This window comes from Lutra lutra, chromosome 18 (assembly GCF_902655055.1).
Source record: "Lutra lutra chromosome 18, mLutLut1.2, whole genome shotgun sequence".
NCBI classification, from domain to species: Eukaryota; Metazoa; Chordata; class Mammalia; order Carnivora; family Mustelidae; genus Lutra; species Lutra lutra.
In genome coordinates, this window is record NC_062295.1 from 18,752,229 (window position 1) to 18,779,252 (window position 27,024).

At 46.6% G+C, this 27,024-nt stretch overlaps 2 protein-coding genes across 2 annotated transcripts in view; one reads left to right on the plus strand and one right to left on the minus strand.

Annotated features, from left to right (window-relative positions):
- USP31 (ubiquitin specific peptidase 31) overlaps nucleotides 1-13,083 on the plus strand; it is a 162,359-nt gene extending 149,276 nt beyond the window's left edge. The window contains exon 17 of the mRNA XM_047712824.1: nucleotides 13,043-13,083. Coding sequence (XP_047568780.1) covers nucleotides 13,043-13,068 — 26 coding nt within the window. The 3' untranslated portion in view covers nucleotides 13,069-13,083. The remainder of the gene's footprint in view (nucleotides 1-13,042) is intronic.
- Nucleotides 9,754-11,245, minus strand: LOC125090266 (mannose-1-phosphate guanyltransferase alpha-like). Its single transcript, XM_047712825.1, is given in 3 exon segments — nucleotides 9,754-10,579; nucleotides 10,582-11,042; nucleotides 11,044-11,245. Coding segments are annotated over 3 exon segments (1,197 nt in total). The 5' UTR covers nucleotides 11,175-11,245; the 3' UTR covers nucleotides 9,754-9,974.
- Nucleotides 13,084-27,024: the final 13,941 nt, after the last annotated feature.

Sequence of the window (27,024 nt, forward strand, 5' to 3'; positions counted from 1 at the left end):
GTCCTGGGATTGAGTCCTGCATCGGGCTCTCTGCTCAGCAGGGAGCCTGCTTCCCCTCCTCTCTCTCTGCCTGCCTCTCTGCCTACTTGTGATCTCTGTCTGTCGAGTAAATTAAAAAAAAAAAAAAAAAGTGATGTGATTTGCCCGGATGGTAAAGGATGGATCCGGTTGTAAATTTGGGGATGCTGGGCAGGAGGCAGGGGTCCTAAACAGGAGGATATGCGGAATCTTTTCTGGTTCCCTTTGTATTCAAGCTTGATGATGGGGTGGCTAGTTAAAGGACATAGAGGCAAAGCAATATTTTCAGACATGAAATCTCTGTCACAACTATTCCTGTCTCTCCCTAAAGGAGAGAAGACACCTTTAAAATCTCCTAAGATCGGCCTGTCGAGCAATCCCCATGTTCACGTAAGTTACTAGAGGACCTCAAGAGTTCACAGCCCCTTAAGAGCAGTAGCAAGAGATCCTGATAACCACACATACAATATCTAGGAAAGAAAGAGGTTTTGAAGATAACATAGGTTATATGATTCTTTCAAAGGAAAGAAGCAGCCATATGCACCAATGGTTGGAATGATGTATATAACCATCTGAGTGGTAGAATTCTGGATGGATTTTTCCCTTATATTTGTTTTGTATAATGAACCTATTTTTAATTTAAAATAGTCTCTGAAACAGTTATTTAAAAAAACAAGCATTAAAACTCTCTTAAAAACTTAGCTGTGGGGGCCCCTGGGTGGCTCAGTTGGTTAAGCGACTGCCTTCAGCTCAGGTCATGATCCTGGAGTCCCAGGATCGAGTCCCACATCAGGCTCCCAGCTCCATGGGGAGTCTGCTTCTCCCTCTGACCTTCTCCCCTCTCATGCTCTCTCTCTCTCTCTCAAATAAATTAAAAAAAAAACTTAGCTGTGGATATAAACCATTTCAAAGAAAGTGGAAATGAAATGTAACATCTTTGGTTTTATGGGATGAGCTAAAGCTGGATTCAAGAAAAATAATTGCCTTAAATGCTTTCACCATTAAATAAGTAAAGTGAAAACAAATGAAATGAGTATTGACCTCAAGAATTAGGAAGAGAGGGGCGCCTGGGTGGCTCAGTGGGTTAAAGCCTCTGCCTTCGGCTCAGGTCATGATCTCAGGGTCCTGGGATCGAGCCCCGCATCGGGCTCTCTGCTCAGCAGAGAGCCTGCTTCCCTCTCTCTCTCTCTCTCTGCCTACTTGTGATATCTGTCTGTCAAATAAATAAATAAAATCTTTAAAAAAAAAAGAATTAGGAAGAGAAGGTCAACAACAACAACAACAACAAAAACACAAGGAAATCAGGACAGAGCACTTAAAAAAAAAAAAAAGAACAACCAAACTGAACTAGAAAGTCTAAGACCAATAAACACTGATAGCTAACAGCAACAGGAGGTTCTTTAAAACAGCCAGTGAAATAGACAGGCCTCTGGGAAATGTCAGAAAATAGGCAAAATTCAGAATGGAAAAGGAATCAGATGTATGGAATTAGAGGTTCTTTTATAAGCATTATCAAAGGATATACTACAATACATTACAAATGAATTTAAAAATCTGGATGAGATAGCTTCTTTTCAAGGAAGAGACAAATGAATGAAATTGACAGAAAGAAATGAAAAAATGTAGACGGACCAGTAGCCCTGAAAGAAATAGTAAAAATTATAAACAAAACTCCACTTCTTTGAAAGATGCTACCCTCAGATAATTTTATGGATGAGTTATTTATTTATTTATTTATTCACTTGAGAGTGAGAGGGCACAGGAGCGTGGGTGGGGGAGGCAGAAGGAGAGAGAGATCTTTCCACATCTAGCAGGTTCCACATCCAGCACAGAGCCCGACTCGGGGCTCGATCTCACAACCCTGAGATTATGACCTGAGCCGAAATCGAGAGTCAGACATTTAACTGACTAAGCCACCCAGGCACCCTTTTTAATTTATTTTTAAATTTTTATTTATTTTTTGGTTTAAGTAGGCTCTATGCCTAATGTGAAGCATGAACATCATGACCCCAAGATAAGGAGCCACATGTTCCACTGACTAAGCCAGCAGGTGTCCCTATGAATGAGTTTTTTTAAAAACATACAAAGAATAAGTCATTTTCAGACCACCTGAGTAGGCAAAAAGAAAAAGAAAAGTTCCTCCATCTCTTTTATGAAGCTAGCATAACTAAAAGCGAAATCTGATTATAAACACACAAGAAAGGAATATTACCGACCAAACTTTCTTATGAATACTGATGTAAAACCCCTAAATAAACCATCATCAAATCAATTCCAACCAAGTCGGTTCTAGTACTAACAGTACAATAAAGCATGACCCAAGCTTAGTCTTGTCATGCAAGGATGGTTTAATATTAGGAAAGTTATCAATACATCTGATTATATCAGTAAGTAAAGAGGGAAGTCAAATGATCAACATTGTAGATTTTGTGGAAACAATGAGTATCATTAATGTGCATTTTTCTTAACAACTCTAGGTAAACTTGGAATAAAGCAGTAGTTCCTATATATGGTGAAGAATGTCTTTTTTTTTTTTTATAAGCGTATAATGTATTATTAGCCCCAGGGGTACAGGTCTGTGAATCGCCAGGTTTACGCACTTCACAGCACTCACCATAGCACATACCCTCCCCAATGTCCATAACCCCACCACCCTCCCTCTAACCCCCTCCCCCTGGCCACCCTCAGTTTGTTTTGTGACATTAAGAGTCTCTCATGGTTTGTCTCCCTCCCGATCCCATCTTGTTTCATTTAAAGATTGTCTATCTTAAAACAACATCCACATTAACTTAAAAGCAAAATACTAGACATAATCCCATATGGTCAAAAGCAGAAAGAGATGCCTATTATGATTCTCATAAGATCAGTATTTAATACTGCTGGTTTTTAGGCAAAGATTTTCAAAGATAACGTAACCTAGCCAGAGACAGTCTGATGTGGCCTCTTCTAGGCATGCTACTATTTGGTGCCTCTTCAAATCTAATTTTAAAAAGTGAACATTTGAATTACACAAGTTGTATATTCTTGTTGACACAATTAAAACAACTGACATAATTCAAGCATCTGAAGTAAAATTAATCATCTCTTCTTCCCCTCTACAGACTAATATCCCTAATAGGCACTGTTAAAATGTTGTATATTAACTTCCATATTTTCCTTTGCTTATAGAAGCAGATGGAAACATATGAGTGCTTATCTAAGTTCTCTTTCAAAAGCAGGGAACACAGAGGCTCAGTTGGTTAAGCATCTATTTCTTTTTTTTTTTTTAAGATTTTTTTTTTTATTTGACAGAGAGAGAGATCACAAGTAGGCAGAGAGGCAGGCAGAGAGAGAGGGAAGCAGGCTCCCTGCTGAGCAGAGAGCACGATTTGGGACTTGATCCCAGGACCCTGAGATCATGACCTGAGCCGAAGGCAGAGGCTTTAACCCACTGAGCCCTACCCAGGCGCCCCAAGCATCTAGTTCTTGATTTCTGCTCAGTCACGATCTTGGGGTTGTGAGATTGAACCCTGCACAGGGCTCTGTGCTCAGCGGAAGGTTTGCTGGAAATTCTCGCTTTCCCTCTCCCCCTCCCCCTCCCCCTGTACTCTCTCTCTCTCTCAAAAAAAAAAAAAAATAATAATAATAGTAAATAAATTTTTTAAAAAGTGGGCAGTGCCAAAGACATTGTTCAGATTGCTTTTGTCAGTTACCAGTTACCATGGATATTCTTCCAGTTAATACAAAATACTCTACATGATTGAAAGTAATGTCCATTAAATATCTGCTCAGTAGTTAAAAAGGAAAAATATCCGAGGAAGACAACTGACAGCAGTTTTCAGCCTCTGTCTGTGCCCCAGCAGTCTGGCTCTGGCCCTGAACTTGCACGCTCTAATATCCAAAATAATATCCCTGTAGTTATTTGGACCAACCTTCCTTAGACAGCAGGTTCATGGCCATCTAATTGTTCTTTAAGTAAGCCTCTTGGTAATGTGTGTGTGCGTACTGACAGCAAGTGTTCCAGATAAAGCCATGTTTCCTCAGGGAAACAGTGGCTCTGAGAGAACCAGGAAGCTGGTTCTCTCCTCTACAAATGGCTCAGCATATATCTTCCAGCCACACGAGAACCTCTCTTAGAGAGTTTTGGTTATTAAGATGGTCGGTACACTTTGAGTCTCCTGGCAGTGCTTTCATTGATGACTCAGTTGGGTCTCGCCTCATAATCTGGTTCTCCCCCCATAATCTGGTTCTGAATCTACTACGAAGGAGGGGGTAGGGAAATGAGCACTCAGCACAGTATGTGAAAATGGGTTGTACTATTTACGTGGGGTAACTCGTGCTTCCAAATTGGCATACGCTTTGACCAGGTAGTTTAACATAGAATAGTATAATGTAAATAAATACATTTATAATAGAAATAATAGAAATAAAATGATCGCAGCTATGGGTAAGCTTTTCTGGACAACGTATTTACAGCATCAAAAAGTTGGGAACAATCTCTATGCTCATTACCAGGGAATATAATGATGTTACATTCATGCAATGGAATTCTATGTGGGGTAAAAACATTTTTTTTTAAAGATAGTGTTAATTTACTTGACAGAGAGAGCACAAGCAGGGGGAGCAGGAAAGGGAGAAGCAGGCTCCTTGCTCAGTGGGGAGTGCTGAAGGCAAATGCTTGACTGACTGAGCCACCCAGGCACCTCTCTATCTGGCTGTTAAAAACAATGTTAAAGAGGGGTGCCTGGGTGTCTCAGTCAGTTAAGCATCTGCCTTTAGCTCATGTCATGATCCCAGGGTCCTGGGATCGAGCCTCACATCTGGCTCCCTGCTCAGTGGAGAGCCTGCTTCTCCCTCTCCCTCTGCCTCTTTCTGCCTCCCTGCTCAAGCTCTCTCTCACTCTCTCTTTCTCTCAAGCAAACAAACAAACAAACAAATAAATAAATCTTTAAAAAAAATGTTAAAGAAAAATATTTATTGTCCCAGAAAACTAGCTATAATGTATGGTTATGTGAAAGACATGATTTTGAAATATTAAATATTATGTATGCACATACACAGGGATAAAAATAGTGAAAGAGTGTTTACAAAGTTCCTCACTTTTTTTTAAGGTTTTTTTAATTTATTTGACAGAGATCACAAGCAGGCAGAGAGGCAGGCAGAGAGAGAGGGAGAAGCAGGCTCCCTGCTGAGCAGAGAGCCTGATGCAGGGCTAGATCCCAGGACCCTGGGATCATGACCTGAGCCAAAGGCAGAGGCTTTAACTCACTGAGCCACCCAGGCACCCCACAAAGTTCCTCACTTTTAAACATAATGTTTTGCTAGAAGTGTCTTTGGAAGTTAGTTCTCTGAAAGTGAAACTGTAGGCTCACATATTACAAAGGATTTCTATTCCTAGAGAGCTAAAAGCAATGAAGAGCCTGACTTACAGTTGCTACAAACCTCATATGGGGGAGGGGGTTTCTTTAGAGGTGATGTGCCAGAGCCTGGGGTGGGAGGGTGTTGACAGTACAGATCTGTCCTTTCTCCTTTCACTCAGTAGTGTTCACTGAGGACCTGCTTTGTGCCTGTGTCTCCACTGGGCACCAGAGACATACCAGGGAATGAAACCAGATTCATCTCTTACTCCCATGTAGCTCACAGACCAGTGGGTGGGACACATCTGACTGAAATAATCAGATGAATGAATGTGCTCTCAAAGAAAAGAACACTTCAGCTGTCCCCCTTAGTAGAGACAATTGGGAAAACGGCCTTGAGCATCTGCCCCTAGTCAGGACCTGCTGTCCTTTCCCTGCTCTTCCTGGGAGCCCCCGTGTTAAGTCTTTTCCCTAAACAATCTTCTATGGCATCAATGAAAGCATCATTGGGTGCCTCAAATGTTGCTGTACATTGTACTCACTGAAATTCCTCTCAGAGTTCATTTATTTTTTTAAAATATTTTATTTATTTATTTGACAGAGAGAGAGATCACAAGTAGGTGGAGAGGCAGACAGAGAGAGGGAAGCAGGCTCCCTGCTGAGTAGAGAGTCCGACGCGGGTCTCCATCCCAGGACCCCGGGATCATGACCTGAGCTGAAGGCAGAGGCTCTAACGCACTGAGCCACCCAGGCGCCCCTCAAAGAGAGTTTCTTAAAATTTTTTTTGTTTGTTGTCGTTGTTTTCAGGTGGGGAGGGCCAGAGGAAGGGAAACCGTCTTAAGCAGGCTCCAGACCCAGGGCAGAACCTGACACAGGGCTCAATCTCACAACCCTGAGATTATGACCTAAACTGAAATCAAGAGTCAGATGCTTAGCAACTGAACCGCCCAGGTGGCCCTCAAAGAGAGGTTGTTTTACGGTTGGAAGGAATATGATGATGAGCCATTTGTAGAAGAGGATGAAATGCCAGAGAAGTGGCAGAGGAAACTGTCCTCTCTCATTGTCTTAGTGGGGCCCTTGCTGACTGCCTCCCTGGCCTCCCCACACCCCTTTGCTCCCCTGCAGTGCCCAAATACAGGACAGTTAGAGTGAGACTCCCTGCCTAAGAATAGAGCCGTCGAGGCCACCCCATGGAGAAAGCAAGGATGGCCGGTATGGGAGAAAGAAGAAAGAGGAGAAGCTTCACCAGATACCCCACAGCCTAGATTAGGCCTATTTGTTTTGTACGGTGGGTTTTTTTTTTTTTTTAAGATTTTATTTATTTATTTGACAGAGATCACAACTAGGCAGAGAGGCAGGCAGAGAGAGAGGAGGAAGCAGGCTCCCCGCGGAGCAGAGAGCTGGATGTGAGGCTCAATCCCAGGACCCTGGGATCATGACCTGAGCCGAAGGCAGAGGCTTTAACCCACTGAGCCACCCAGGCACCCCTGTACAGTGGGTTTTTAAAACTGAATTAATTGCCAATATTTAAAAATTAGTGATGTTATTTTAAAATCCAGATTTCTAGCCTCCTTTGAAAAAATCACATGATTCTGGCACCACTGGTTCCATATCCCTACATTGTAACAATTCTCAGGAACTGCTCTAGTCCCTTAGTTTACCTACAACTTGCATTGTGTTGTCTTCCCAGGCCCTGTGACATGACTGCTAAGTACAGCTGCATAGATTGTGCACTGCACAACTTGAGAGGGTGTCATTCCCATAGATCAATATGAACAGTGCCCCTGGAATTGTGCGGTGTGGTGAAAACAGATGGTCCTATTTTACTTGCATTTTGGATCTCTAGATTAGGGATTTTTATATGTAATGTGCAATTTGCACAAAAGCCGTATATAAGAAAGTCAAGGATCCCTTACATCTCCATATAGTAGCACTGCTTATTTCTGGCTGGTGGCATTATGGTTGAGTTTTATTCTCTTTGTGATTTTCCACATTTTCACATTTTTCTGCAACAAACATGTATTCCTTCTATAATCGGAGAATAGGAGGGAAATGACAACAAATGTTACATTAAGAAAAAAGTAAATGAGGTGCCGTGAGATTCTGGCAGGAAGGAGAGCAGAGGCCAGCATTTACTTGCAAGTGAGAGGCTGGATGCAGGCAGCCAGAGGATTTCTAATGAGGCCAAGAGTCCAGGGAATGCGCCAGAAGGGGGCTGTGATTACCATCTGAATCTAACAGCCTTCTTTAGAAATTACTAAGTGCACAGTGTCCTGGGAACACAGGAAGACACGGAAACCGGCACAACCAGGGTACATTGCCCTAGGAATGTGGACCGAGGTTTGCTTTTTTTTCTCTCAATCCACCAAAAGGAAGTGAACATAGGCTCTGAGCTTGGGAGAACTTGAATAATTGCCAAGCTGTGGCTGGTGAATAAAAGTTCAATTACAATTGTGCTTGTTAATGAAATCCAAGTGCTAGAGTGGGAGACCAGCAGAAACAGCCCTCTTTTCTGAAAGCACAAACAGGGAAGCTGGTAAGGGTGGGGCTGGGTGGGGGGTGCTGGGGAGAGCAGTCAGGTGCTCCCCTGGGCTTGAAGTGGCAGCGGGGGGGCGGGGGTGGCGAGAGTGATTTCAGAAACAAATTGCGTTCAAGTGTGCAAGCTGTAAACCCTTTTGTACTTCAATGACATCATCTGTAAAATGAGGATAATAATGCCTTCCTCAGGGGATTATCATAAGAATGAAATGGTGTTTCTAATACAAAGTTAGTGTTCCCCTTTTTTTTGCCCCTCAAGCTAATTCAGTATGTCAAATCCTGAGAACCTGCAGAAGGCAAACCACTGTGCTAGGCTCTGGTGGGAGGAGTAGACAGGGGGAGAAGATATGGCACCGTACTTTTTTTTTTAATTTTATTTATTTGACAGAGATCACAAGTAGGCAGAGAGAGAGAGAGAGAGAGAGAGAGAGAGAGAGAAGCAGGCTCCCTGCTGAGCAGAGAGCCTCATGCGGAGTTCGATCCCAGTACCCTGGGATCACGACCTGAGCCGAAGGCAGCGGCTCAACCCACTGAGCCACCCAAGCGCCCCAAGGCACTGTATTCTTTATGAATGTAAGCTCTTTTGACATTACCACAATCCCATGAGATGTGTGTGTGTGTGTGTGTGTGTGTGTGTGTGTGTATAAAGATTTATTTATTTATTTGAGGGGGAAGAAACAGAAGGAGAGAGAGAGAGAATCTCAAGCAGACTCCATGCAGAGCTGAGATCATGTCCTGAGCCAAAATCCAGAGTCTGATGCTTAACTGAGCCACCCAGGCAGCCACCCCAAGATAAATATTTTTACAATATTTTTAACTTTTCATTGGAAATAATTTTCAGAGTCACAGAAAAGTTGAAAAAATGGTATAGAGTTCCTACGTACCCTTCACCCAGCTTCCCCTAATATTAATGTCTTGTGTAACCACTGTCTGATTTTTTTTTAAATTCATTTATTTGACAGAGATCACAAGTAGGCAGAGAGGCAGGCAGAGAGAGAGGAGGAAGCAGACTCCCTGCTGAGCAGAGAGCCAGATGTGGGGCTCGATCCCAGGACCCTGGGATCATAACCTGAGCCAAAGGCAGAGGCTTTAACCCACTGAGCCACCAGGTGCCCCAACTGTCTGGTTTTCAACACCAAGAAATTAACATTGGTATGGTTCTGCTAAGTAAACTGTAGACCGTACTCGAATTTCACCAGTAACCCCCCACCCCTCACCCCGTGCCCTCTTTCTAGTGCAGGATCTCACGGATCTCACATTACTTACAGTAGTTATGTTTCTTTAGTTTCTTGTCTTTCATAATCTTGACACTTTTGATGAGCACCAGACAGCTGTTTTGTAGGACGTCTCTGGATCTGATTTTGTCTGATGTTTTCTCATAATCAAATTGAGGTGATGCATTTCTGGTGAGAATACCACAGAAGTGATGTGTTCTTCTCAGTGCGTCCAACCGTGGGGTGGGAGGGGCTCATGATGTCTTAGAATAACTTTAAGAAAAAAAAAAAACAGGAGAGTTAACTTGTCTGATGTTCACAGTTTGGGACCAAGCAGAATCACTTACCACATAAAAATAGTCTTAGAAGCAGGAGAGATTTATAGATGTTAGGAATGCAGGATGGAAATGTAGGTAAGAGATCATGACTGCTCTTGATTTAAGTTTCTCTTTGCATGTGGGTGAGAAGTAAGCTGAGAAGGTCCTTCTAAGAGGAAACGAGGAACTGTAGGGTCGCTGATTTCGTACCGGCATGAGGAGGACAGGGGACACTGCGGGACTGTAGCTTCAACCACTGATGCAGCTGTACTCACCTGAGCTGAGTGTGGCCATAAGGGAATGTGGGCCCGGTATGGCCTGATATTGCAATTTTTTTTTTTTTTTTTTGGCTCCAAGGTCCACCCGGGTTTATTAGGGACTGAAGAGGGAGGCCAGGAGTCCCCCAGCCACCCAGGTTGCGCCTGGCACGTGAAGATCCTGCCTGGCTTCCTCTGGTCCTTTTGGACAGAGGCCGGCCCTGCAGGAAGGAGCCTCAAGGGGCGCAGGTAGGAGTTGGGAGTTGGGAGGGGGGTGCCTTCTGGGAGTCCCCCTCAGAGGATGATCTGGTTGGTGAAGCTGCGGCTCAGCTCCTTGTGTGGTAGAACAATCGAGTTCAGGATGAGCACCTCAGCAGGGATCCGGACGCGGCAGCCTAGGATGGTGATGGCAGGCAGCAGCTTCCCGTCCTTGAAGAGGCTCTCACTGTCCATGTGCGCTCGGGGGTCGTTGGGATTGGGGTCATTGGGAGTACCCTCCACACGGGCCCAGCACCCCACAGTGCTCCCCCAGCCCACAATGGTGTGCAGGACACACGTGTGCTCCTGCAGTGTGGCCCCATGGAGGACAGTGCTCTCGCGGAGCCGCACACCCTCGCCCACGGTTACCCCCTCCCCGATGGAGACATTGGGGCCCAGCACGGCTGATGGGGCCACCTTAGCTGTGGGGTGGATGTAAACGTTTCCTCGGATTCGTGGACCCCCAGGAGTGTGCTTGGCCAGGCGTTCTGGGTGAGTGAGCTGGTACTGACCCAGGTAGAGGCGGGAGGCATAGAGGGCTGAGCCTGCGGACTTGATCTGACTCCAGATACCATCAGTGAGGTGCACATAGATCTGGCCCTGCCCAGCCAGGGCGGAGAACACGTCCTGCTCTAGGCGGATGTGCCTGCCCCTGGCCACAGGCCTGAGGAGTCCTCCAGTTGCCCATCCTGCTGGTTACGCTGGAAGACATCCCGAAGGGGCTTCAGGGCTTCCGGGGAGAAGAGGTAGATGCCGCAGTTGATGATGTCACTAACAAAGGTGCTGGGTTTCTCCACATAGTGCAGGACCGTGGTGCCAAGGAGCAAGAAAGGGTGAGGCTGGTGTCTGTAGGAATCCAACATAGCAGTCAAGGGGAAGTCGGAGCAGACATCAGCGTTGAGCACAAAGAAGGCCTCGGGGCCCCCGGCCAGGATCTGGTCCCGGAAATGGTAGAGACCACCTCCTGTGCCCAGGGGCACAAATTCCTGCAGGTACCTGATGGGGAGGTTAAACTCCTGCTGGGCAGCCTCTAGAAATCGGGTAAGGGCCTCGTCAGGCTGGTAGAAGCCAATGAGCAGAATCTCCTGCATCCCAGGGACCTGGGCAGGCCTCAATGTGATGCTGGATCATAGGGACCCCCGCTACTGGAAACAGGGGTTTGGGCACCTCAAAAGACAAAGGCCTAAAGCGGGTCCCCTTTTGAGGGCCTCCAATCAGGATCACAGCTTTGAGCATGATGGCAACTGCTACCTAAACTTTACCACTAGCTCCCTTTATTCCAGCTCTGTCGCCCGCTACTGCTTGCTCCTTCCACGCACGTGTCTTCTTGCAACTCGCCTGATATTGCAATTTTTAAAGAGCATCCACTAATCTGGATTCCCATGTGAAATGGACTATTATTTTTAAATTATTATCTCCCCCTGGTTTTATTGAGATAGAATTCACATTTAACACTGTGTAAGTTTAAGGTATCAGTGTGATGATTTCATTGACATCTGTATTGCAAAACAGTGACCACAATGAGGTTAGTTAACATATCCATCATCTCACCTAATTGCAATTGGGTATGTGCTGGGAACATTGACAATCTACTCTCTTAGCCACCTTCCAGTATATCAAACACTGTTGTTAACTACAGTCACCCTGCTGAATGTTAACTCCCCAGAGCTTGTTCGTGTAACCTAAGTTTGTCCCTTTAACCAACATTTGCCCATTCCGCGCGCCCCCCCAACCCCCAGCAACCACCATTCTACTCACTGTTTCTAGGACTTTGGCTTTTGTTTTAGATTCCACATATAACGGAAGTCATACTGTATGTGTTTTTCTCTCTCTGACTGATTTCACCTAACATAATGACCTCAGGCCACATCCATGTTGTCACAAATGGCACGATGTCCTTCTTTTTGATGGCTGAATAATATTCTGGGGTGTGTTTTTGTGTGTGTGTGTGTGTGTGTGTGAGAGAGAGAGAGTTTTTCTGCTCATTAGTTGACGCTTAGGTTGTTTCCATCTCTTGGCTATTGTAAATAATGCTGTGAGGAACCTGGGGGTGCAGATACCTCTTCAAGATAATGAATTCATTTCCTTCGGTTGCATACTCAGAAATGGATCAGAAAGGTAGCTCTATTTTTAATTTTTTGAGGAACTTCCATTCTGTTCTCCACAGTGGCTTCATGAATTTACCTTCTCACCAACACCACTCTGGAGTTCCTTTTCTTTACATCCTTGCCAGCATTTCTTAAATCTTGTCTTTTTTTTTTTTAAGTTTATTTATTTAATCTCTATACCCAACATGGGGCTCGAACTCACCACCCTGAGATCAAGAGTGGCATGCTCCGCAGACTGAGTCAGCTGGGCACCCCTCTCGCTCATCTTTTTGATACCAGCCATTCTGACAGATGTGAGGTGATAACTCACTGTGGTTTTGACTTGCATTTCTCTGATGATTAATGATATTAGGAATTTTTCATGTACAATTGGCCATTTGTATGTCTTCTTGGGAAAAATGTCTATTCAGGTCCTCTGCCCCCCCCCCTTTTTTGCTAATAAGTTGTATGAGTTCCTTACATGTATTTTGGATATTAACCCCTTATCTGATATATGGTTCGCAAATGTTTTTTCCTATTGTGTAGGTTGCCTCTTTATTCTATTGATTGTTTCTTTAGTTGTATAGAAGGTTTTTAGTTTGATGTAAATGTTGCAAGTGAATTAATTCAAAAACAGTAAGAGCAGCCCTTTATGGGCCAAGCAAAACATATCTTTTTGCTGGGCATGGCTCACATACCATCTCTGGGTAGTAAGAATGGAAAGCTGAGAAATTATTATATTTGAGGTGGAGCAGGAGAGAAGCTAGTCCCCCACAGTCAGAAGTCTTGGCCTGCTGGCTGATGTGGCCCCTAAGGGCAGCACCCTAGAGGCTAACTCGGGGAGTGAGGAGAGTAGTGTTAGGTAGGCATGTCAACACTGCTGAAAGCTGCAGAAATGCAAACAGTGTGGTAGAGACTGCCAGAGGCCTACTCCTTCTCCTCAGTAACAAGATGCTTCCATGCAGTGGAGCTCATTGCCACTTGGAATAAAAGACTATCTTCCATTTTCCCTTGTAGATAAGAACGGCCATGTGACTAACTGAGGACTGCTGAAATGCAAGAAGTATGTAGGGTTTTGGGAACATCTCCTTAAAAGGTAAGGGACACATGCTTCTTTCCTCCTTCCTTTGGCTGCCTGGAATATGGATGTAATGGCTAAGCACAAGCAGCTATCTGGGACCATGAGGTGACTAAAGATAATGAACCATCAGGAGGCTGGCTCCCTGATAACCAAGGAGTTACCAGAGCAATCCTGGACTCCATCTCTCAAGGATTCTTACTGTTGCAAGAGATGAATAAATCTCCAAGGAATAAGGAATAAGGAAAAAGGAAATGTCATTTGGAGAAGATAGCAGTTTCCATCTCAGAGTAAATCAGTGTTTCTCAAAATGGGCCATATTCCACCAGACATCATGGTCACACAGAGTGGCCATGCAGGTCCTAAGGGACCACCCCAGATCTCCTAAATCAGCCTTTCTGCAGGTAGATTCCAGAAACTGCCTTGAAACTTGTTTCCTGATGGTTTTATACACATTAGAATCTATGACTTAGACGGTATGTATAGGGAGAGGAAGAAGGAAGTAGCGTATTAACCATTTGCCTAAATCCAATTTGCTTGGAGTGGACGGTTATTATATGCTGCCCTCCCTGTGGGAGAGTTACACATCCCTGTCCTGTTAAGTTCAAGCAAAACAGTGAGATTTGCTTTGGTCAGTCACATGTGAGCAGAAGTGACATGTGTCACTTCTCAGCAGAACCTGTTAATGTTAGTGCAAGGTTTACCACATTTCAGTAATATTCCAGGTAGGGCTTATACTGTCAGCCTGGGTCCTGGGAGGAAGATGACCTGGAGTGTAGCCTCCCTCAACATGTGCTGGAAATGTAGAGTGAGCGAGAAATAACCTTTTCTGTGTTAAGCCACGGAGAGTGGAGGGTTGTTACTGCAGCAGAACTTAACCCATTCTGACCAGTAGCAGCAATTTACCTGTAGACCATTCACCTAGTTGGCTGTGCATACCAGTCTAAAGCCATTTTCTTCCATTGGCCTAAGGAAATTTTTTACTTAATATTTTTATTTATTTGACATGTGGTCTAAATTTGTACCGTTTCATTCTTTTGGATATCTTTTCCCTCTTCAGTCTTCTAAATAACCTTTCTTTAATGTGTGTTTCTCCCAATACATATTTTCAGACCCGCTGCATTTTGTATAGGATTTACCAAATTCATCCCTTTTGATTATTTTCATCTCCTTCTTGAATTTTGTTTTGTTTTGTACCGTGCATGCCTGAGTGTATTTCATGAGCTAAAATGAAATTAATATGTAGCCGGCATTCTCTCCTGTTTAAGAAGCCACTGGCATTTTGACAAGCAAGGATGAAGACATGAGATAGAATGGTTCAGAATTGTATTGAATTCCACTCTATTTTATTTTTCAAGATACTTAATTCATAAAGGAAATCTGGAATTATGAGATATAATGATACATATAACATTGCTACCAAATGTATTTATTACTAAATTATAAAACTTTCAGAAAAGGGCTCCAGACAAGCTAGTAGAAAGTCACTAATGTATTTGAACATTCAACAAATATTTATTGAGTGGCTCAAATTTACCAGGGCAATGGCAGGGATAAGACAGAAACAGGGTGTATGGCCATTAGTATAACCCAGCAATTTATTTTATCCTCCCACCCTGGAGCCTCAGTTTCCCTAAATGAGGATGATTATAATTCACACAGTCATATGAGAAACAGGTGAGCTCATGACACAGAGCTGGCAGAGGGCACATGCTTAAGGATTGGTGGCCTTGTTGACCTTGGGCAGATGTCTTAGAGGAAGTGGAGATCATGAAACGAGGTTGCTTTTCTAGGGAAAAGTATAATGGTGGAGGAAGAAAGATGATAGAGGTGCTGAGGGAAAGGGCCATTGGTTTAGCTCAGGATACTCAAGGATGCTTCCCAGCAGACAGAGAGTAGAAAATTATTGAAGACTCAAGAAAAGTGAGAAAATAGGCAGGATCGAGCCTGGGAAAAACCCAGGCTAGTGTGAAATTCAGGGCTTGGGGACAAAAATTAGATCCAACCCATGAGGTGGGATGTTCTACAGAGGCAGTAGTGATCCCGAGGACTAGAGTGCAAAGGTATTCAGGTATCCTGAGGCAGAGAGACAGAAGCTAAAGGGCCCCTTGGTCTCTGTAAGGGAGAGGACACTTGATGTGGGGTCTCCCACAGCCTGTGGGGTCAACAGTGCCAAGAGACCTACAGGATAATGCTGGCCAGAAATACTCTCTCCTTCCTTAGCTTTTTAAGAAACTGCCTTCTTCCCTGGTCCCCTAAAATTTCATTTTAAGAAAAAACTCACATAATTTCTAACCTGAGAAGCACAACTTCTTCTCCCTACCCGCCCCCCCCCCCTTTTTTGCCTCAGGCTTCCTAGGAACCTTTTAAAAGCAGGCAGGCTGTCGCTCTGTCCCCAGGGTGCCTGTGAGGGAGGAGAATCTGGTCAGCTCCCCATCACTCAGCCCTTTGATGACTTGCCATTTGCCTTCTGTTTGAGAAAGGCCAGGTGGGTTAACCTGGCTTACAAGGTTCATGGTGACCTGCTCTCGCTTCCCCGCCTGCCGCACCCTACCTCCCTTTCTCCCCAGAGGTGCTTCAGATTTTCCTATGTAGAAGGCGGGGCACCTGTCTCCAAGCCATACAAGTTTTCACAGTGGCATAAACACTTACAACAGTTTGCCTAAGACTGAGACCACCTCAGTTGTCCAGCTCCCAAAATGGAGAGGTTTTGGTAGGACCAAACTTAGGAGGCACACACTGGCTTCTCTCTCTATGCTGCAGCCCTATGGGACGCTTGGCAGGGTTGCTCCAGTAACTAACTGATGAGGGAAGTTTTGGGCTGCGCTGGTGCTCTGCCCTGGGCCTCTGTCCATGCTGTTCCCTCTGCGTGGAACATGTTTCTCTGCCCTTCTTAGCCTGCGTAATGTCTGCTCATCCTTTGGACTGTAACTGAATGGTCCCTGCTCCAGCAGCCTTCCTGGCTTCCCACCCCCTTCAACTCTGCATCTATCCTTGTTACAATTGCCTGCTTAAACGTCTGTCTCCTCCACTAGACTGTAGGAATGTTGTGTCCCTGGGCCCGCAGCCCAATTCCATGCTCCTGGCACAGAGCAGAAATCAATACGTGTCTGCGGAATGACTCACCGAATGAGGGAATAAATGAATGAATTCAGTGGTGCCCCAAAAGAAACCGTGACCGACTCCAACGGCAGGTGGAGGTAGCTGGAGTGGGAAGGGCTCTCAGGAACCCGCAGCAGGGAGAAGGAAGCAGCCTGGGATGCTGGTGTGGTTCCTTGCTGCCCAAAGGTTTCCATCTTTGTGGCTGGTAAGCCATGTTATACTTAACGCAGCTGCCTTTTGAGGCTGAAGTTGATGTAGTTTTGGAATGTAGGTGAGGTCCTGAGTTGACGGCCAAGAAAGAAGTCTTAAGATGCCTTTGGTGACAGGACCCATGGGCAGAAAGAGCTTCAGCACCAGGGTTGTGAGGGGTGACTGATATATATACTCAGTTGAAGGAGGCAAGGAGAAGGGAGGTTTTCAAAAGCACTTTCCTATGCTAAAGAGGACCTACAAGATACTGGAGGCCTTGCCATTGTCAAGTTAAGGTTGTTTTTCCTTCTAGTAAATCTTTAACATTAAGACGGTTGGAAGTTCGCTTCAGGAAGTGAGGCTTATTGATAAGAACGCTTTTTTCCCTTGTAAATCACTAAGTCATTTGTAAATAGAGTGAGACTCCCGTCTTGCTGGACTGTTAACCACTTTTTTTCCCCTTCCCTTGGCTTTAGGGCAGCCAGAGGGCCTGGGGAATGTCACACAGATCCCACCAGGGAGTGGGGCAGGGGATTGCGGGGTGTCAGCTTGGGCTCTGCTCTCAGCTTGCCTTCTGCTCCCTCATCAGAGTGATGGCTTTTATCAAAATATGGGTGTTGAGTGGTCACCCCGTGATTAAACCAAGACCATCGGCTTTGGAGCTGGACTTTGGGAGCTTAAATCCAGACTTTGCTACCTGCTGGCTGTGAGATCTGGAGCAAGTCACTTAGGTTCCCCTGAGCGTTGGGCTTTTCCTCCGACAAACATGCTTTATGATAATAGCACCAAGGCCCTCGCCCTCGAGATGCTAAAAGTGGCAGAAGCAAACTGTTCAGGGGTGCTGGGCACGGAATAGGGTGCCAGCACTTAGGGATGATCAGTCTGAGAGGTGGGGGGCTCCTAGAGTTTGGGGGCACTGGGCTCCTCTCCAGCTCACGCAGCAGCGTGGGGGCGGCCCTTGGGCAGGGCAGACGGGCTCTGAACTCCTATAGCCTCTCCCGAAGGCTGGGAGGGGCAGCAGAGGTTCTGGGGTATCCAGGCCTACTAGGGGCTGGAAAGGAGGCTTGGGAGCGCGCCTCCCCTGCCCCGCTCTTCCTCTGGGGAAAGCAGCGCTGTGGCTTACAAAGTGGCCCTTTAAATGGTTTTTATAGCTGCGTAAAAGCGCTGGCAGGCGGCCCGGCCCCTCCCTGACCTCGGAGCTGGTGGTAAATTGTCTCTTGGCAGAGGCGGCTGCAGGGGAGCGCGCCGGGATCAATAGCTAAGCCTGGGCTGCGGAGGGGCAAGCTGGGGGGTGCAGCTCTGGCCTAACTGCTCACCCTGTGGCGGGGTGTCCGATTGGGGGGATGGGAGGATTGGACAGGCAGGGCTGAAGGCAAGCCACCGCGAGGGCCCGTCCTGCCTGGGAGTTTGGGGTCCCTGGGTACTAGAAATCCTGGGGATCAGAGGGAGTGTGTTGGAGGGTGGGGTGGGCAGAGATAGCACTGGATCCTGGGTGTGAAGGGAGGCTCTAGCCCAAGCCGGAAGCAGCCCCCACTGTCCCCTTCCTGCCAGAGGGCCATGCAGGGGCTGGTGTCAAATTAGGAGACTCTCCTAATAAGATAGTGATTGCAAGCATCAGGCAACAAGTCTAGGTGTGTGATTTCACCTTTGCCTCTGTGGCTTGGAGGAAATGACTTCACTTCCAATCTCCCTCCCTTGTCTGCAAAATGGTATGATTATGTAGCTTGGCAAGCTGATGTGTTCTCACTGGTGTGGCCCCTACAGTTCCTGTCCAGTCTGCTGTGGTCTGAGTGCATGTGCTCCGCCCCACTCATCTGTTAAGTCTGCCAACAAACACAATGGTATTAGGAGGCGGGGCTTTGGGGAGGGGATGGGTCAGGAGGGAGGAGCCCTCTGGGATGGGATTAGTGCCCTCATGAAAGGCCCCAGAATATCCCAGCCTGTGAGGACACAGAAAGGAGTAGGCTGTCTGTGAACCAGGAAGAGGGCTCCCACCAGACACCTGTGCCCTGATCTTAAACTTTCCAGCCCTCAGACAAAAACAAATTTCTGTTGTTTATAAGCTCCCCTCATTTATGGTATTTTTGTTACAGCAGCTGAAGGGATGAAGTCACAGTTTAATGGCCATGCAGACATGACTAATCGATGGCTGCAGCCTCCACCTAAGCATGGATAGCCTCAGCCTTTGCTCTAAGAGCCACTGAATCAGAGTTGGGCTCAGGATGAAACCTAGGGTCCATCCTTGACCTTGGACCTTGGCAGACCAAGGGCTTCAAGCTCTATCAAGCTCTTAGCCTTACCTAAGAGTGAATAACCCTGCACTTATTACCCATAAGCTTGTTCCAGCTTTCACTGCGCTAGAGAAGTTTATGTCAGCCAGGATGTTTATGCATAAATGTGCATAACTTCTCAGATGTTATTTAGAGGAAGACAGTGTACCTGAGGACATTTTTCTGCAGAATCTAAGGAGCCTCAGATACTTACTTAAATGGAAACTCTGGTTATCGTTTGCCTGTTAGGACCTATCATGATGATGTTAGAGCTCATCAGGTCTTGAAAATTAAATGAGAAAATATACATAAGGTACTTGGCACCGTACCTAGAACATGGCATTTGCTCAGTAAAAGTTAGCTAGCTCTGATACTAGGATACCAGGGACTGCAGCTCAGAGGGTGAGAGCGTGCGTCAGTGTTCAGTTAGGCTTAGTCTCTGCTGCATAAGCAGAAACTACTCTGCTTGATGAGGCCATGGCCATGCCTGACCCACAGCCCTTCCAATCCAGCTCTCCCACCCCTGTCCCCCCAGCCCACACAGGCTTTTCTTGGGAGCCCAGCTAACGAATGACTCTGATGTGAATCCTTGTCTTGAGGCCCACTTATGGGGAACCCATTCTAGGACCACCAACACTACTCACTGATACAGGGACCAGTCAGATTCTAAACCAGTCCAACTGATCAGAGCTCAGTTGCAATCTTTTCCCTGCTGGTCATGCTCACATCAGTAGTAGCTAACATTCGTGCCAGCCACTACAATAGCTGCTTGATGTACATGAACTGATTCCATCTTCACAGTAACTCTATGAAGTGAATACACCTAATACTCATATTTGCAGGTGAAGAATCTGAGAACAAGAGAGGTCAAGTGATTTGCCCAAGGTCCCACAGTTAGTAAGTAGTAGAGCCTGAATTTAGACCTAGGCAGTTTGGTTCTTAGAGTTTGGGTCTTAATGGTACACTCTGCAGCCAATCACTACAAGGCACCCAGAAGTCAGGCAGGGGATGTAAGGTAGGGGAGTGGAATGTTCAGGATGGCTTCTTCATTCATGCATAGGTACCTGGGCAGGGATGGCTGAAAAGCCGGATGCTGGCTGGCACCCCGTCTCTCTGTCTCTCTGTCCCTCTTTCTCTTTTCATGTGACCTCTCCTTCTGGCTAGCCTGGGATTCCTCAAGGATGGAAGTTGTACAGTAATCTGACTTCTTACATGGGGGTTGGCTTCCACCCAAGTGTGCAGTCAGGGGCTGTTCTCCCTCGTAAAGGCTATACCTAGAACGGGCACAGCATCACTTCCACCAGATTCCATTGATCAAGTCAGTCACGGCCAGCCCAGCTGAAAGGGGAAGGGGAAAAGACCACATCTTTCTGCTGGAGGAGGGGCCAAGAGTTTACTTTGCCTCAGACTGTGATGAAGGAAGATATAAAGGTTTATTGTTAAGCTACTAGGATGTTGGGGATTGTTTGTTACAGCAGCTGGCTTATACTGACAGATACACCCTCTCATCACTCAAGTGTAGGGGCTCCTTTTCTTCTTCCCTCCTGTAGAAAGGAATTCCTTCTACAAGGAGCATATAGTAAATGAAGCAAAATTAAGGGAGAATTGAAGACACTGTATAAGGGATAAGCTCTGGTTCTTTTTTTTTTTTTAAGATTTTATTTATTTATTTAAGAGAGAGAGAGAGAGAGCTTGAGAGGGGAGAAGGTCAGAGGGAGAAGCAGACTCCCCATGGAGCTGGGAGCCCGATGTGGGACTCGATCCTGGGACTCCAAGATCATGACCTGAGCCGAAGGCAGTCACTCAACTAACTGAGCCACCCAGGCACCCCTAAGCTCTGGTTCTTATGAAGACCTTTTTCTGATCTTCCAACTCCTTTTGCATGAAAGGAAAATAAGTTCAAGCAAGAGATATAGGGACTCATATTTGGTTCAAAGAAAGATTTTATTAAGGAAATTAAACTGGTAGTCAAAATGATCTATAGCCAGACGGGACTGTCTTGGAAGTATTGAGCTTCCCATCACTGAGAGGTGTTTGAGCTGAGGCTGGTGTCACTGAGATATTGGAGGAAGAATCCATTCATTGTTTCTTCCGTCTCCCAGATGAGTCATACCCAAACCCCATGAGATCCCAGTTTGGTGGAAAACTTTCCCACCCCAGAAGACCACCTGGTTAGGAATCTAAGCTCTACAACATACTGAGCAGGCAGCTAAGGAGCACGAACGTTCATCTTTCTAGAAAGTTCCAAGGCCAGGTAATAAGAAATTGGTCCCCGGCATTTGATAGGAGTAATGTATTTTACAAAAGTCTTTTATGGTCTACTGTAAATTTCTCTAGAATAGGAAGAATGCCTTAAACATGCTTTGTTCCTTCCTTTCTGCCCTTCACCCCCAACATCCAGCACTTCAACATGACCTGCCATCCCTGTCTCCAAAGTATATCTGGCATGTGTCTGCTTCTTACATTTCCCCTGCCTCCACCCTGGTGTAGGCCGCCATCATTTCCTGCCTGTAGTACTGTACCAAGCAGCAAACTGGCTTGGTCACGTGCTCCTTTCTCCTCCCACAGTCCATTCTGTACACTTAAGGCCAAGAGACCATTTTGACATGAACCATGTCCTCTCCTGACTAAAGCTCTGCAGTGGTTTCCCATGGTGCTTAGAATTCCTGCTATGACTAGAGGCTTTACAGGCTGGGACTTCTCATATCTCATTGACTTCATCTCCTACCCCGTTGTTTTCACAACTTAGGCTCGGCCACACTGGCTTTCTTCCGGTTATTCCCACACACCCACACAATCCCACTTGTTTCTCCCTCTGAACAGAATGCTATTCTCTCCCATCGTCTTATTGTCATCCTTATCCTGCTCAAGGGGACCTTTCCTGATCAGCCTGTGTAAGATAGAGACCCTTGGGGTGTCTAGGTGGCTCAATCATTTGGGCATCCAACTCTGCATTTCGGCTCAGGTCATGATCTCAGTGTTGTGGGATCAAGCCCTATTGGGATCTGCACTCAGCATGGAGTCTGCTTGAGAGTCTCTCTCTCTCTTTCTCTCTAGTCTCTGTCTCTCTCTATTCTAAGCTACCACCTGCCTCCTCCCTGGACCACTTCACACACTCCTGCGTGAACATCTGATCCAGCAAGGAGCTGGTGGGCAAGTCAGTATCTTCAAGGCTTGGTTAAAACACCGTCCACACTCTAAGTGTATTGGCGTGCTCCCGAAAGGACAGACTCTCTGGATGGATGTAACATATAGTCAAGAATTTCTTAAGTGCTGGCTTTCGAATAATATTGTGAGATAGGAGTTTGTATTTTTTCCCTTTGCCTTTCTCCCATGCAGGCAGGTGGCAGGCTTGGTGTTTGATTGTTTTGGGGGAGGAATGTGTCAGGGCTGAAGGCAGAAGTATCCCCCGAGATTTCTGTTGTTGTTGCTGAAAGCCTAAACATGTTGAGGATAGGTTTGTGGGAGGAGGCAGACTGTCTTGGAAGACTCAGAAAGGAGAGAGACTAAAAAAAAAAGAGAGAGAGAGATCCCCTGGGTTGGGGTAGGGGAGAAAGGCCAGTGGGGCCCCAGAGCAGTGGGAAATAATGGGTACATGCTGCATCCATGGACATAGAACATAAGGACCTGCCATGTATCCCACGTCCCACCCTGGAGTAGAAGCAGCACAAGCAGACACAGATGGAACGATAGAGCTCTCAGGGGTAACTGATGGCTGAAGATCCCAGGCCCCATGTCTTGGCATTAAAACCCTGGATTCTTGACAGCACGGTCTGCGCTGAGCTCAGGGGGGCCCTGGGAAACTGAGGTGGAGGTTCCTGCCAGCGCCGCGAGACTTGGAATGGAGAAGTAGGCTGGTTACTGCAAAGAGAGAAAGGTGACCATTCGCGCACGCCTGACTTCTGAGGGATTCATCTCCGCTCCGTATATATTATTGATGGGCTGAGAGAGCCGCGCGAGAGAGGAAATCATCGGCGAGTGCAGTGACCGCGTTTCTGGGTGACCGAGGGGGTGGCTGAGTCTGTTCTTGGTTTCCAGTATGTCCTTGAGGAGTTCTAGAGCTGCTGCTTCCCCTGGGCTTCTGTGTTCACAGTTAAGGAAGTAATCCATGCCTAATGATGCCATAAGCACCATCACACCTTCTTTGTGTAAATAATGTCTGGTAAAATGAGGTGTGAGCCTGCTGTTGCAAAGAACACTCAGCTGTTAAACACTTTCCTTTCCACTCCATTGGCTTTTCCCTATTTATAGCGACTCCAGCAGAGCATTTGTCATATTCGTTTCCTGCCAGCTGCTGGTTTCCTCATCTTTGTTCTGCAACGAAACCCACAGGGACCTCCCCAGGACCAGCCGGTCCCCGAGGCACCAGCCTCTGCTTGGGTCAGGTGTCACCAGAGAAAATGCAAGGTGAGGCCTCTTTTCACATTCCCTCTGGGCTTGGCCCAGAAGCTTTTTTTCCAACAGAGGCAGTAACAGTTCCCTGACCTGGGTGTCGTTGGTGGCACAGAACCCTGCCGAGTGGAAGGGCATGTCCTGGGGCGGAATGCTGGCAACCCCGAGTGGGAAGAAGCGTTTGTGTCTTGAAAAGAGGGTGTATGGGGAGGTACAGCTAACCTAAAGGACTCCAGTGACTCCTGAGGAGGATGGTGAAGCGCCAATACTGAAAGCAACATTAATACTAATAGTAATACTGGTTGTTAATCTTTATTGAGCTGTTTGCTATGTACTGAGCACTGTCCTAAGAACTTAAATACCTTCCCATTTAACCTCATCCCAGCCTCACGAGGTAGGTCTTGAGTAGGCGGTATTGATCAGAGGGGAATCCGCTTACAGGAGGAGATAAGATATTGCGGCTGGTGAGCAGAAGTGAAATGAATTATGTGGTACATTTCGGAGAAACCATAGAGGTCAACTCCAAGTTGTCTGGAGAAACACAAAAAGCAAGGAACTAGGGCACGAGGAACTGTGGGATGTTTTTTGTTCTGTGACCCCCATGAGTGGATTTTAACCAAGTAGAATTTAGGTCTTGGTGAAGACTGAATCACATAGACACCACTTCCGGTTGCCCCGGTAATAGGACTCTCGCTTTGGGATAATAACATTGTAATGAGAAACTGTAAATGAATAAGCCGCAATTAGAGAAAGAGCTGTGTGTGGCCCAGCGTGTGCCATCTTGGGGAAGATAGACCACAGATGAGGGCAGGTGGGAAAGCATTTGTGCTAGATACAAAAGTCACCTGGAGAGAAGGGGGCATTGCATGTACCTCTGGTTTCCTCCCACGGACTTTGGTGGAAAATGGAAGGGACGGTAAATTATGCAGCTGCTTGTCTGCATTGGTTTCTTTTTCGTCCATTGGCTTTTCCTATTTATAGCTGCCTGGAGAAGTGTTTTCCTGGGTCGTCCTCATGACCCATGGCTCTGTACTTGGCTTTGGATGCTGGGGTCATGCTGACCTGGGATCTGAGTGGACAGCATAGAGTCAGCTTTTGCCTCAGGTAGGCTCAGGGCCACACCACACAGTGATTCTGATGATCTGCTGTGTAGAATTTTCGTTCTGTCCTTACTACCAGAGGGTTGGCATGCCCCCGTGGAGTAATGGGTATTCGCCAAGGGGTCAGAAGTTCTGGCTACTGACGTTACTGTGTAGTTGAGGAGACGGAGGCTCAGAAAACCTAAGTAATACATGTACCAGAGCTGGGGTGAGAACCCACATGTTTCTGACTCTAGTCCAGGCACATCATTCCCTTCAGCCTCTTATGCCCCTTCTTGAACTTCAAGAGACCCAAGTGGGGCCAAGAGGATATAACGGATTGATGATTTTAAAAAACGGTAACAGTCCTTCCCCTCTCTGAATCCCTTTGCCTCGCAAGGTGACCCTGAAGTTCCTCCTATCAAGAGGCACTTGACTCTGGAGACTGGGCTGGCCTGGTTATGCACGCTGGACATGATGGTGTGTCCGCCCTGAGACCAGGCCTCAGGGGGCTCACATAGGCTTCCATTCACCTCTTGGAACCCTGTCATTGCCATGCGGAGTAGGGAGGCTGGCATGCTGGAGGACAAGAAACCCCATGGAACAGGGCTGAGGACCCCTGTTGACTGCACATGCAGAAGATCGGCCCATGATGGCCCAGAGCATCAGAACAGCTTGGCCAACCCAGGGGCTTGGGAGTCACCTAAGTGTTTCTGTTTGATACCCTGCGATTCTGCGATTGTTTGTTACATGGCCCTAATACTGTGGCTGTAGATAATGAACATGAAAGGCTGTGGAGACTCCATTTGGAAGGATACCCAATAGAATACTGGACAGCAGGATGGCCATCCTAGATTCAGTGGTTCACAAGGGCTCTAGGCATCTGAAAGCCCACGCACTCAGATATGGATAGGAAAGAAGAGATCTCATGCAGTACCATCCTAAGGGACCCTGCCCTTGGAGGAAGAGAAAGGAAACCAGGATTCTACACCAGGAAGTCTGGGGTCACTGTTCCATTTTGTCCTCATAGCCACCCCCAAGGACGCCAACAGAGGACAGGGGGCATGCTCAAGGTCACAAGGCTAGGAAGTGGCAGAGTGGGGATTCTCGTGCAAGCCCGATGAACCCCAAAGACCGCCGTCTTCTCCATCAATTCTGTCTTTGCCACTGAGTCATGGAGCACTATTTATTGATTATGCTGGGCCCTGCTCCCAGCTTGGGATTTCCTGGTTGAAGGAAAGATAGTCTCTGCCCTCAGAGAACTGGAAGTCTATGGGAAATAAGGTGTTTCGGTGCCATGAGTCAAGTCTATTCACAGTGTGGTTCCTTCCCAGTAGAGAAATGCTGGGTCAGAGGATTGTGGATTCAGGTAATGATGAATGCAGGATGGTTTCTGAGAATGCCTTGCCTTTGCCTCCCCACCTGATTCTTCATTCCGACATGGGCTTGGGATTTGGACCCTGGTTATGGATTTAAGACAAGACTGAATGCAGGGCTATTATTTTACTGGGTTCTGGATTTGGCAGGATTCCAGCATGGGTTATGGAGAAGGCTTTAGGGTTATACTTAGATTAGACTTTGGTTTATGTCCAAACTGCCCTGAGACTTGTTGTGTCCTTGCCTGCCTTTGAACTAAGTTTTGTGTTCCATCAAATTCTGTACTTGGCTTTGGACACTGAGGTCTTGGTTAAGCTGGGATCTTAAATGGATAAGGCAGCTGGCCCTTCTGCCTTATGGATACTTCCTTCCTTCTCTTGCTCAAACAGCCCCTAACATCTCATCTCCTGGGAGGCCTTCTTTGTCCTGCATTCATCATTTTCTGAATCCACAACCCTCTAACCCATACTTTCTTCCCTCACCCAGAAGTGGACATGTCAAGGCATGCTTTGGATGATTCCTTATTTCCTACTTCCCCAAACAACGATACCACTTCCCTGACACTTGCTATCGGTACATCCCCTGTTAATCTATGTCTCAGAATCCAGAGCAGGAGAACTCTAAGGACAGATTCTGACTATAAAATGCCAAGGCAGTCCCTTCCAAGAACCTGCAGCCACTGGGTTGAAAGACCCAGGTATTCCCTGTGGTCACCTTCTGAATGGGCTGGGGCTGCCAGGCTGAGAGCTGAGCCAACCTGGGGACCTGGGATACTTTCTGGGCTGAGGTTTTTTGGGGGTAAGGGGGTCTGAACAGAAAAGTTGTTGGTGCCCTATTTCTGCAGGGTCCAGGCCAGTGGGTGGCCGTCTACCTCTGCTCAGTAAAAATCCATTGGACCAGAAACAGGTTTGTGGGAGTAAAATTCAAGATTCTGGGCAGGAGAAGACAGCACTGACAAAGATGGGGCCACAGCTGGAAGCCGCACCGTGAGAAGATAGAGGAGCAAGGAGATGGGAAATTTAATAATCATATTAAAAAATTAAACACCAGGCCCCAGTAGTTGTCGCTTCCCATCCGCTGAGATTCACAACACTTGACATCCAATTATAATTGTGGGTTCCTGTAAAACAGCCCATTAACTGCAACTATAAATTATTATTGCTTATGTGGAGTAGGCTGCTGGCTTAGTAGCTGATACTGAAGATTATGGAAATTATTAACAAGCAACAGTGTCTCTCTGAGTCCTCCTACTCTACGCGAGATGTATGGAGCCTTAGAACGAAGACAGCTGCCTGGGAGCGTGGAAATGCGCGTTCCGCCATGGCATACAGCTGCCTTTGTATCTGATGGAGGGAGGGTTTCTTCCTCTGTGCTCCTCCAGTTTCCATCTGGTCACCTTCCACAGCAAGGAGCTTACGTGGCTGTGCCTGAGGATCTAGAATACAAATAGATACATGTCTGTACCCCCGCACCCCCGCACCCCTGTACCTCCGCACACCCCCCACTCACATG